Below are 11,735 nucleotides of genomic sequence, written 5' to 3'. Positions count from 1 at the left end.
TGAACCGTGGGGCTTTAAAGGACGGATTAGTTCGCCACGTTGGGTCTGGATGGTTCGATACAAGTGGCCTCGTGATACGGTTACTCTGACGCATTTCTTTCAACGAATGTTCGCTATTCTAGAAGCCATCGCGAATGATACTATTGGCAGAGAGTATAACGCTGATACTGAAAGGAGAGATATATCTTTTCCGATAAATGCACTGACATTGATATTCACAACAAAATGCCGCGCAAGGTCGTCTCATACAAGATTTGCCAACGAATGGCCGTCGAATGTCCTATCTGATATATCGCAACGCTCTCATCGACTGGAAAGTCCTATAGACACCGAACAGAGTCGCTCCAACACCGACGCCGCCGGCACTCCACGCTGCACCTTGGCGGTATAGAGAGCCATACGGGATATGGCCTTCTGTGGAGGGTTTCTGGGATCGTCAGAATGGGCTGGATTGGGGGAGAAGGAGAGAGGGTGGGTACAGTGCGCAGTCGGCGGCCTGCTGCTTGGCCGCCGCGGCCGAGGAGGATTTGGAACATTGTTGTGGAATGAGGCTTGATATTGAGGGATTTATTGTCGTGGTTTCTGGAGAGATTCGTCGGAGCGGGGGATTGCAGTTGGCGGGCGTGAATGATATATAAAGTTTGGGTGGCAGCATGACGTGAGCATAAAGGCTGGACCGCCACGTCCTTGGTTCTTATGATTGTGAGCCAAGTTTTCCATGGATTGTATTCGGCTGGGAGCCTCGAACACTGGTAGGGCTACCGTGGAGCGTGGAGGAAGACCGTTGGGTCGGTTGATACTTACATCCTTTGGCATGTAGCGGGTGAAGATCTGGCCTGTTCACGTAGCTAACTACGAGAGTATTTCCCGGTGTATTGGCTACCAAGACAGATTCTCACTTCACCCGGTGCTAGTAAGAGGATATACACTCAACTCAACCGTCAGAACCACCATGAGCACCTTCACTAGTCTCATCGAATGACTGCAGTTCTATTTGAATCTTTCTTTCTACTTTTTTTGGAGAATTATTCTTGTAAGGTCAGTTTCTGTCCAGGCCTGCCATACCAAGAGCTGTCCCGAAAAGGCTTAGCGCGGGCTAGGATCGGAAAAGGTCGAGGCTTGGCGGAGCTGGAGTCGCCGATGGCGCGGGGTTCCAAAGGTTATCTGACCCATCACCACGAGAACCAATGTCTTTTCAACCCCGCTCGTTTGACGCTCTGCCGTTCGATGTATGGAGCTTAATCCTCTCGCATGTCCCCATTCTCGATTACCAAGCTCTCAAACTCGCTGGCAATCGCCGGCTCACCGAACTGATTCGAGATGCTCTCTCCCGCCTGTCCCGCACCCAGTACCTCGACGCGATTGCCAAGGAGGATGCGCGTCAAAATGGTCTCCCAAAGGGGTTTTGCCGGAAACCTATGGAGATTCTGATCGAGAGAGGCCGACCGGAGTTGGTCAATTACTACAAGGCGAAGTACCAGCGCGGCCGTCACGACAACAAGGAATATGACGCCTCCCGACGCATGGCAGCCGAGAAGCGCTCGTATTCATTGGCGCTGCAATGGGCGGCATTTTACGGCCAGCAATCAATCATCCAGCTACTGGTCCATCGCGTCAATCTCCGCTCCGGAAAGCTGCGGCGGACTGCTCTTCACTATGCTGCAATGGCCGACCAAGTCGGAGCCGCGGCGCTTCTCCTGCAGCACGGCGCCTATGTCAATGCCTCCGACGACGACGGAAAGACACCCTTGGAGTATGCCATCAAGCACGAGGCAACTGGGGTAGAGGGGCTTCTCAAAGCGCATGGAGGTCACACAGATTGGCCGACCATCCTGAAGACAGAAGACTGGGCCCGTTATATCCGCGACTGGAAAGATGGTGCTACTGAGCTCTTTACCTATCAATCACACGTCACGCGTACAATCATACGGCGGTGCTGGCAGTTGAAGGCTTGCATGAGGTACTACAGCCTGAGACGCACAGACGCTCCACCTCAGGACATCTCCCGCCACCAAAAACATATTCTCCGCCTGGCTATCAGACGAGATGACCCCCACATGGTTCAGTTTGTGCTGGACGAAAGCTCGGAGTTTGATGTAGCCCTCTCAACGGCATTGTGTCTTGCGGCTCAGTGGGGGCGTGTCGAAATCACTCGGTTGTTGCTCGATGGCGGAGCTGACCCGAATAAGGCAGCGGGCTATCCTGCACAAAAGCCCATGCAAACAGCGTTACTTCACGGGCAAAATGACCTTGTTGAGCTATATTGCGGCCTTGGGTTCTCCATTGATACAACAAATTACCACGGTCAAACCGCCCTTCACCTAGCTGTGGAGAAGTACTCCGGGTCGACGATCCAAAACATCATCAACCTTGGGGCCGACATGAATATGGCGGACGTCAACGGGCGTACACCTCTGCATGTTATAGCCGCAAATAAGGTTTACACCTATGCAGCTGAAATCCTCCTTGCAGAAGGCGCCGATGTCGACCCTAGAGACTCTCAGGGAAATACACCCCTGCACTACACGCTGCCTCCTCACTGCGAAACCGAGACCCTGGACATGTGCACTTGCCTCCTTGACCATTGCGCCGATCCAAACATACCAAACAGCGACGGAAATTTCCCTCTACATGTGATTCTGAACCCGAACGGCCGAATTCGATCCTCACTCGAGATACCCAACCACGATCGGCAGTACAGCTTCTTCCTAATCTTCGTACTGTTCTTTACAGACAGAGCCGATCCAAACGTGGTTGACCCGCAGGGTCGAACGCCGCTGCATCTGCTCTTAAGTGCGCCGTTGCTTAACTCAACTTACTGTCTTATGTGCGATCTACTACTTCAAAAGGGGGCTAACGTGAATGCGCGGGATCATCTCGGGCTGACACCCAAGTGGTGTCTCACCCAGTTCAGGCATGAGGATATTGAAGATAGAAAGGCCTTCAACGCTACGATGCAGTTACTTATGGATCATGGGGCAGTATTGTGATGGCTGGCTATGGTGCCTACGGACCGGTTCACTGCTACAAATTGGTGCGATTCTTGTTCTCCTCCAGTTGCCATCTGACTGTATTTATGGCCTCCTCGCGCATAATTATGTGAACCTGATCACCAATTAGCTATGGCTGACGCTTATTTTAACAGGGATATATTCCCGAGTAAGTCGACTACTGTTTGTGTGATTCTTAGTATCCGCCCTTCCCATTAACATACTAAGTGCCACAGTAACACTCCCCCAATGGCATACTGAAAGTCCCATTCCACGCTGCGTCCCTTCCTGCCTTGCGTACAGTACTTTTTTCCCCTTCGCCTTGCGGCAGGAACGTTGGTGATTGGATATTTGATCGTGGCGCATGCAGCAGGCCCGCCCTTACCTAGCCCCGGTCAGGTGACTTCCGCCTTCAACTTGCAGCTGCACGTCGGCAATCTTTTCCATCTCCCCGCGACTGGTGATAAAAATTGATCGTTCAATATCTTTCCACTTGGACCGGTTGCTATTCAGATACCGGATTTGTTCGGTGCCCGAGAATTGCTCGCTCCGTCGAAATGGACATCCGAGACCTATTGAATCCATTGGATGAACAACAGCACGAACCGAGTCCGCCGCACCCCAGCGAGCGCCAGAGTGAACCGAGCCTGCCGCACCCCCGCGAGCGTCAGGATACTCCCAATGTATTAAGTGATGAACAGGGCGAACTAAGTCTGCCGCACCCCATCGAGCGCCAGGAAACTCCCAACCTATTGAATGAAGATCAGGGCGAGCCGAGTCCACCGGAAACGCCCAACCTATTGGATAATGAACTGGGCGGACCGAGTCCGGTGCGCCCCTGCGAGCGTCAGAAAACTCCCAACCTATTGAATGAAGATCAGAGCGAACCGAGTCCGCCGCACCCCTGCAAGCGCCAGAAAACTCGCAAGGATGTCGGTAGACCCGTACTTCGGCACGAAGACTACACCATCGCCTGGATTTGTGCACCGCACATTGAACTAGCAGCAGCTTTGACCATGTTGGATGAGACCCACGCATCACTGCCCACGTCTTCCGGTGACACCAACACCTACACACTAGGAAGAATCCAGGGCAAAAACGTGGTGATTGCTTGCTCGCCCGGAACTCAAAATGGGCTAAACAATAGAGCCAGTCTCGTCACAAACCTCCGACGTACCTTCCCTTCGATTCAAGCGGGGCTAATGGTAGGTATTGGAGGCGGCGTGCCCAGTAAGGCTGACATCCGCCTGGGCGATATTGTGGTAGGAACAAGAGTTATGCAGAGTGATTTGGGGAAAGTTGTTGGGAGTGAAGAGCTTCGCCGAACCGCGATCCCCGAGATTTCCAGACCAGCGACTCGGTAAAGCCGTGTCAAGCCTCCGAGCAAAGCATGAGTTGCATCCTAGCCGCGTCTCGTCCATAATTCGCGACACGCTGGACGGCCATCCGGAGTACACTCGACCCCAAATGCCGGATCGCTTGTTCCAGGCGACATATAACCATGTCGATCCAGATAGAAGCTGTGACAATTGCGACGAAACGAAGTTAGTGCTGCGAAGTACTCGGGCATCCCATTCTACGGTCATCCACTTCGGCGGGATCGCCTCCGGAAACCAGGTTATCAAGAGTGGCGAAACCAGGGATCACCTTGCGAGGGAGCTCGATATTATATCTTTTGAGATGCAAGCTGCCGGCTTGATGGACGTACTTCCATGTCTTTCGATTCGCGGAATCTGCGACTATTCAGACTCGCACAAGAACGAAGATTGGCAAAAGTACGCCGCAGGAACGGCTGCAGCTTACGCCAGGGAGTTCCTCGCGGAGTTACATGGACCCATCGAAGACCCAAAGTTTTCCCCGGCGCCTGAGCACGGTAAGCATTCCTAGCGAGCACGACTCAAAGAGGTACTGCTGACAAATGTTATCCAGGGCAAACCGCACTGATGGACAGGCGCGAACAGTTGCTATACTCCCTGCGATTCGACAAACTCGAGTTCCGCAAGTCAACCATTAAGCCTGCGTACGGTAAAACGTGCGAATGGTTCCTCAACCACCCTGACTACCAACTGTGGCTTGGCCCCGCGGGCTTGCGAGATCATCGCGGTTTCTTGTGGGTCAGTGGAAAGCCAGGCGTCGGCAAGTCCACGATGATGAAGTTCGCCTATCTGCATTCGAAGAAAAAAGCCCGTTCCGGGAAGAACAAAACTGCGTCGTTCTTCTTCAACGCCCGAGGCGAGTCATTGGAAAAGTCCGTTTATGGAATGTACCGATCACTTGTCTTCCAGTTGCTCACAGCTTATCCTGATCTTCAAACTGTGTTGGACGATCTCGATACCGTGTTCACCCCTGACACAGAATGCCCTTCTTTGATTTTGCTCAAAGACCTTTTCAACAACGCTATTGCGGGCCTAGGCAAACGGTCCTTTACCTGCTTCATCGATGCCCTTGACGAATGTGATGAACAGCAAGTTGTGGAAATGGTCCAGTACTTTGAGGAGCTAGGGGAACAATCCGCGGCTACAGGCGTTGCGTTCCGCGCCTGCTTTTCCAGCAGGCATTATCCCTATATCAATATTGAACGGGGCATTCGACTCACGCTCGAAAGCCAGCTAGGTCATTGTGTTGACTTGGAAACATATATCAATAAACGCCTTCTAATTCAAGACCGCAACTTCCTTGAACAGCTTCGACCACAAGTACTTGAAAAGGCATCGGGAGTGTTTATGTGGGTCGTGCTTGTTGTTGATATCCTCAACAAAGAATATCGCCGTGGTGCACTGGCTCTGCGCCGCAGGCTTGCCGAGATACCAAGTAATCTCAGTGAGCTGTTCAAATACATTATCCGGCGCGACAACGCCAATATGGAAGACGTTTTGCTTTGTATCCTATGGATTCTCTACTCCAAGAGGCCTCTGAAACCGACAGAGTTCTACCATGCAATCTGGTCCGGGCTAGCGCTAAACGCCCTAGCTGATTCTAACCTACCTGACATTAGCGATGAGAATGTTGGCGAGAAAGTGGACAGGCTCAACAGGCGTGTCATTAACTGCTCGAAAGGACTTGCGGAAGTGACTGGATCTAATCAGCCAACCGTTCAATTTATCCACGAATCTGTCCGAGACTTCCTCGTCAAAGACAACGGTCTGCTGGATTTGTGGCCTAGTCTGGGGTCCAATATTGAAGCATTCAGTCACGAGAAGCTGAAACAATGTTGTGATTTCTACCTACGCAACAAGCTGATTGCTGCGATTGAGAATGATTGGGGATTGATTAACTATACGCATCCGTTCCTTCAGTACGCTACACAGCACATTTTCCATCACGCCGATGCAGTAGCCAAGTACGTCTCACAGGACCAGTTCCTGTCATCATTCCCCGTCATGAACTGGGTCAGGGCGAATAACTTGTTCGAGAAGTACAAAACTCGACGATACAGCTCCCACGCGAGCTTGTTCTACATTCTGGCAGACAAGGGCCACTCTAATCTCATTCGCACGAGGCTGTCAACTGATTCTCATGTTCATGTTCAAGGGGAAAGGGAGGATACCCATTTTTTGCCGCCCTAGCCAACGGACATAAAGACGCGGTTGCAGCGCTCCTTAACTGCCATTCAGCAATTATCAATGGTCTCGATATGACAGAAGGGTTTACTCAGCGCAGAGATCTGGTCAACTATAAAAAGCGAACACCGCTCTCCTGGGCGGCGCAGGAAGGGCACATGGAGTTGGTTAAGTCGGTCCTTGCGTCTGGGGTTGACATTGATGAGAGGGATCAGACAGGTCAGACTGCACTTGTCCGCGCTATAGAAAATGACCACGGCGATGTCGCAATGCTTCTTATCTCTGAAGGAGCTGATGTGAATGCCGCCAAGAACGGGGAAGAATCCGCCTTGGTCACTGCCGTCATCAGAGGAAATGAGCATATGGTGAATGCCCTCATAGACGCAGGTGCAGACGTAAATGCCTTCTCTGGGCCCGAGCGTACCGTTCTGCGTTGTGCCTGTGAGCGCGGATCCGAAAATATCGCCAGACTGCTCATAGAAAGGGGCGCGAGCGTCGTTGGGGAAAAAGGCTGGCAGCAACTGTTCTACGCCTCCGAGAGTGGCAATAATGCCTCCTTGGTGAAGTTGCTCATCGAGAAGTGTGGACAGGCCAAGGATCCAGAGTTCGCACGCGGCGTAATCCTGGACGCTGCATCCCACGGCCATGAAACTGTTATGAGGGTACTGCTCGACAATATCGAGGACGTCAATTTCTTACCTGGGCTCAAGGGGGAGGCGTTGCTATTAGCTTCAAAGGACGGTCATGAGACTGTCGTCCGATTACTTCTCGAGCATGGAGCAAATATCGAAGCCAGGGACGAAGATGGCCGGTCGGTACTACTGTGGGCCCTAGCTCGGGGACACAACTCAGTGGCCAACATCCTTATCGATGGCGGTGCAGACTTGGAGCAGGCTGACTGGTCCGAGTTCACGTCCCTTTCCCTGGCGGCATATTGTGGCCGTGAAGCTGTGGGTTTGGCTCTGGTCAACCGCGGTTTACGTGTCAACGCCAGAAACTATGATGGAAGCACCCCTGTGTTAAAAGCAACGCAAAATGGGAACACGGGCATTGTGCAGTTACTCATTGCGAACGGAGCCGACGTCAATGCCAGGGATATCACAGACAGAACCCCGGTCATGTGGGCTGTCTCGAAGCAACATGATGAGGTGGCGGAATTGCTGATTGAGAACGGAGCGGACCTGAATGCAAGGGATGTCAAGGGCTCAACCGCGACTATAATGGCCGCAAGCCATGGAAATACAACGATACTGCAACACCTGATCGCAAATAACGCAGATATTGACATCGCGAACGATGAGGAGATCACACCGCTCATGGTCGCTTGTCAGAAGAGGGATTTGTCTGGGCTGAAGGTCCTTCTTGAAAATGGAGCTAAAAGACCCTCCTCCTTTGGGAAGCTCTGGACATACTCATTTCATGCACAATGCGAGGAGCTAATACTTGAATACAAACAACGGAAACACTCTGACCACGAGAAAGACACGGCAGCTCATTCTTCTGCATCAGAGTAATGGCCGGGATAGACTGTTTGCGCGAGCATCCGGGTCCTCGGCAAGCTTGCTCAAGGCCCTGATGCCTGATGGTCTACACGTTATGCTATTCACGACAACCAGGCCGTACGAAATATTGCCCGTGCTATTCAACATTACGGCCCAGATTCACTATCTGATCATGACGCACTGCCTCTCACTCTCTCCGTCCTGATGTGTCTATGTATGTATTGACAATACAGGGGTTGCTTTTGGTGGTTAGTGTGTTTCTGGTCTTTCGCGCCATGGATACAGAAGGAAGCACTCTGAAAAGCTGTCCGCAGTGTCACAATTTTTAACCCGTCTGAGCTTTGGTGGGTGTTGATACTATCTAGCAATACAGTCCTGTGAACAAAAAGCAAATTTGTTAGATGCAGGGTGGCTCGAAAGCACCTCTGGGACCCATTGCCCTCTCCGAAAGTTGTTGGCTGCAGTATGGCAGTCGAGACGTCATTGTTCGCTCGGTAGGCATCAACATACACCAGCCTGACTAAGAAGGCGCTATCTAGGCAACCAGCTTGGGCTAGAAGTTGGAGCACCTCGTTATCTGCATCCAGGAAGGACGGTATGGCACCACCTCTGTATGGGTGAGGATTTAGCACTAACTCGAGGTCCTTTGATAAGACTAGGAGAGACCACAGAAATACTGGATTCCTTGACACTAGCAGGCACTAACCAAGTAAGTCAGGGTAGCATTTGCGGTGGTGAGCAGACCACGGGCTAGGCTGCGACAGACCAGGGATGCTATAAATTGTCCTCGATCCCCAACAGAAGCGTCTCCAACTCTTCTTAACCCGACAAGCAACCCAAGCTTCCCGCCAAGATACCTGGGCTGGTGCATCAAGCACCATCAAGATCATGGGCGGCACACGACCCCGAATTCGCGATCTCGGATACAGTCCAGGCCGCTTCAAGCCCGGTCCAAAGAACTCCCTCCTCGATGTCAAGGGTACGGCTGCCCACCTTATTAATCCGGCAAGGCGTCTTGAAGCTAATTCTCCAGGCGTCACGGTCGGCCAAGTAACAATCCACGAAGAGCCGGACGTCCACACCGGCGTCACGCTGATCTTCCCGCGCGGCGTCGACGGAACCCGCCAGACACCCTGCTACGCGGCCTCGCACGACCTAAACGGCATGGGCGAGTTTACGGGGACGCATGGGATTGCGGAGTGGGGGTTTACCAATAGCGTACGTCCTACCCATCCACGGGGTATAGCTTTTCCCCCCAATGGGTCGCGAGTTAATGGCGGTGTATAGCCAATCGCGTTCACAAACACAGTGAGCATCGGCAAAGTCTACGACGCGCTCTTTGCCTTCCAGTTCAGCCAGGCTGATTCTCTCGGCGAAAATGACGTCGAGGCCGGGCGGCGCATGACGATCCCCGTCGTCGGCGAGACATTCGATGGACTCCTTAACGATATCCGCCGCTCGGTGATTGATAAAGAGGTTGTTTACCAAGCCATTCAGGCTGCGAAGTCCCAAAGCGAGATTTTAGAGGGGAATTGTGGTGGGGGCACGGCGATGCGGTGTCATGGGTGGAAGGGGGGGACGGGGACGGCTTCGAGGGTAATTCCGGGTATAGACGGGAAGGAGTATATGCTTGGGGTTATTGTGCAGGCGAATCATGGCGCGAAGCTGGATTTGAGGATTGGGAATGTTCCTGTCGGTGAGCTTTTGGAGAGGGAGAGGAGAGAGAAGGGGGTGAAGGAGGTGCGCTTGCCTGCTGCGGGGAGGGCGGCGGAGGGGAGTAAGAGTCCATCTTTCTCTCCATTGTGGCGTCGATGTGCTGATAAATATGGCTCTAGGTATTCTCGTCGTCATCATGTGAGTTCAAGTCCCGTCCTTGCTGCAGCGGAAGAACTCCGTAGTAACCCACACAGTACCGACGCCCCTCTCCTCCCACACCAACTCCGCCGCATCGCTCAACACGCCGGCATGGGAATCACCCAGGTAAGCCCAACCCACCTGTCATTATCCTCGACTAACCCTGCGCTTCCAGGTTGGCGGCCACTCCGCCGGCCGCAACGCCTCAGGCGAGATCTTCCTCGCGCTCTCGACCGGCAGTGTGCCCAACGAACTAGCAACGGGCTCCAGCGGCTTCGAGTACCTGCCGCCTCTTGAAACGCATAGAGTCGAGACATTGAAGAACGAAGTCATCGACTCGCTGTTCTACGCGACGTCGGAGGCGGTCGAGGAGGCGATTCTGAATTGTTTGTGCAAGGCCGAGAGCCTGAGGGGGTTTAAGGGACGATATACGGAGGCGTTGCCGGTTGAACGGGTGCGGGAGTTGTTGGGGAGGTACATGGTTAGGCCCGAGGTGGAGTAGGGCTTGTTCTACGCGCATGCAGGTGCCCGGGATGGTTTATGGTGGGATAAAGAGGCTTCGTTTGTTTTACGCACACATGCAGCTGCCCAGTAAGCTGTTTGGTAGAATGAAGATACTCTGTTTGTTCTACGCACGCATGCAGATCCCTACCTAGGTAGTATGCTTTGAGTTATAACCCAGATGCCCTGTTAAGAATACATGCCTACCAGACGCATGCTACTCCCAGTGCTTATTATTATTAGCATCAGGCAGCCCAGGTTGTCTGTTATAAAATGGGCTTGAGATTAGGTGGCATGACAGCATGAAGATGTTTCGCGGTGTCCTGCGTAAATCCAACCAGGAAGGCAAAGGGTATACGGTATAGGGTCTTGATCTTAACGCAGGCTGTGAGTGCGTGCAGGACATTAGGCGTAAGCCTTTCCCTTGGGTGTAAAACTCCATGTTGTAGATTATAAACAAGATTCTGTTACTTTACCATAACAAACAGAGCACTATAGAATGCCTGCTTTGCATGTGTGGTATGGCAACTGTGAGAAATATATAATGGTAGAGTACGTACCTGCCCACCCACCTCCCACCTGCAAAGTTTAGCCGGAGGTATGGCACGGCACGGCATGGCATGGTCATCCGCAGAGCGCCAGCCCCAGCGCCAGCCCATCCCAGTCCGAGATAAGTTGAAATACGGTATGGGAGCACCAAAGCATACCAGGACACAAGACACCCCAACCGTCCAAGCTAGGCTCTCCCAATACCCACCCTCTCATAATGATATGCATTGGATGCCACAGCACCAAAGGGAAACCCGCGTTCCAAGCCCAGCCCAGTGCCGCGGGCAAAACAGGGCAAAGACCCGCAGCGCCCTGCCGTATCGGTCAAGCGCACCCACGGAAAGCGGCCCGGGGGCCGGGGGCGGTGCCCAGCCTCACCGGCAGATGTGTACCGTAGTCGCTCTCGCTTGAAGGAGGAGGGTTGGCTGGTAAGGTTGTCTTGAGCCCCCGGGCATAGGCCCGATCGGACGGTCTGACAACGACAGCCATGTAGGTGGGAATTGGTGCAAGGCGTACGCGGGTAAGCAGGGGTCCGGGCGTGCCCAGGTGAGTTCTTCAGGTGCCGTGGAACGGCATGGAACGGCACGTCTCGGTTTACCTACCGTACCTACCGTCAGCGGCAGGGCTATACCTAGGCTGCCTAGGCTGCCAGGTAGTCCGTATCCGCACTCTACCTTGGCACATTGGGTACCGTAGTCTATGTACTTCCGATCTAGCCAGGCTTGATTTGATGCATAACGGCCGCGAAATGCGCCGGCATCTCATTGAGTGTTACCACG

At 53.0% G+C, this 11,735-nt stretch overlaps 3 protein-coding genes across 3 annotated transcripts; all 3 read left to right on the top strand.

The window, feature by feature from the left end:
• Positions 1–1,187: 1,187 nt before the first annotated feature.
• Positions 1,188–2,990, top strand: DSM5745_07900 (uncharacterized protein; the record flags this gene model as incomplete). Its single annotated transcript, XM_026749916.1, has 1 exon — positions 1,188–2,990. The coding sequence occupies one exon, from the start codon at positions 1,188–1,190 to the stop codon at positions 2,988–2,990; it is 1,803 nt and encodes a 600-aa protein (XP_026601948.1).
• A 557-nt stretch (positions 2,991–3,547) lies between these two features.
• DSM5745_07899 (uncharacterized protein) lies at positions 3,548–8,064 on the top strand (the record flags this gene model as incomplete). The annotated part of the gene is made up of 4 exons (XM_026749915.1): positions 3,548–4,195; positions 4,257–4,863; positions 4,920–6,405; positions 6,522–8,064. The coding sequence occupies 4 exons, from the start codon at positions 3,548–3,550 to the stop codon at positions 8,062–8,064; spliced, it is 4,284 nt and encodes a 1,427-aa protein (XP_026601947.1).
• Positions 8,065–8,940: 876 nt separating this feature from the next.
• On the top strand, positions 8,941–10,408 carry DSM5745_07898 (P1 family peptidase; the record flags this gene model as incomplete). Its single annotated transcript, XM_026749914.1, has 6 exons — positions 8,941–9,031; positions 9,086–9,270; positions 9,340–9,829; positions 9,888–9,906; positions 9,963–10,032; positions 10,082–10,408. The coding sequence occupies 6 exons, from the start codon at positions 8,941–8,943 to the stop codon at positions 10,406–10,408; spliced, it is 1,182 nt and encodes a 393-aa protein (XP_026601946.1).
• Between the last annotated feature and the right edge of the window lie 1,327 nt (positions 10,409–11,735).

Source organism: Aspergillus mulundensis (assembly GCF_003369625.1).
Source record: "Aspergillus mulundensis strain DSM 5745 chromosome Unknown scaffold_8, whole genome shotgun sequence".
Classification (NCBI taxonomy): Eukaryota; Fungi; Ascomycota; class Eurotiomycetes; order Eurotiales; family Aspergillaceae; genus Aspergillus; species Aspergillus mulundensis.
This window is presented reverse-complemented; position numbering and strand designations above follow the sequence as displayed.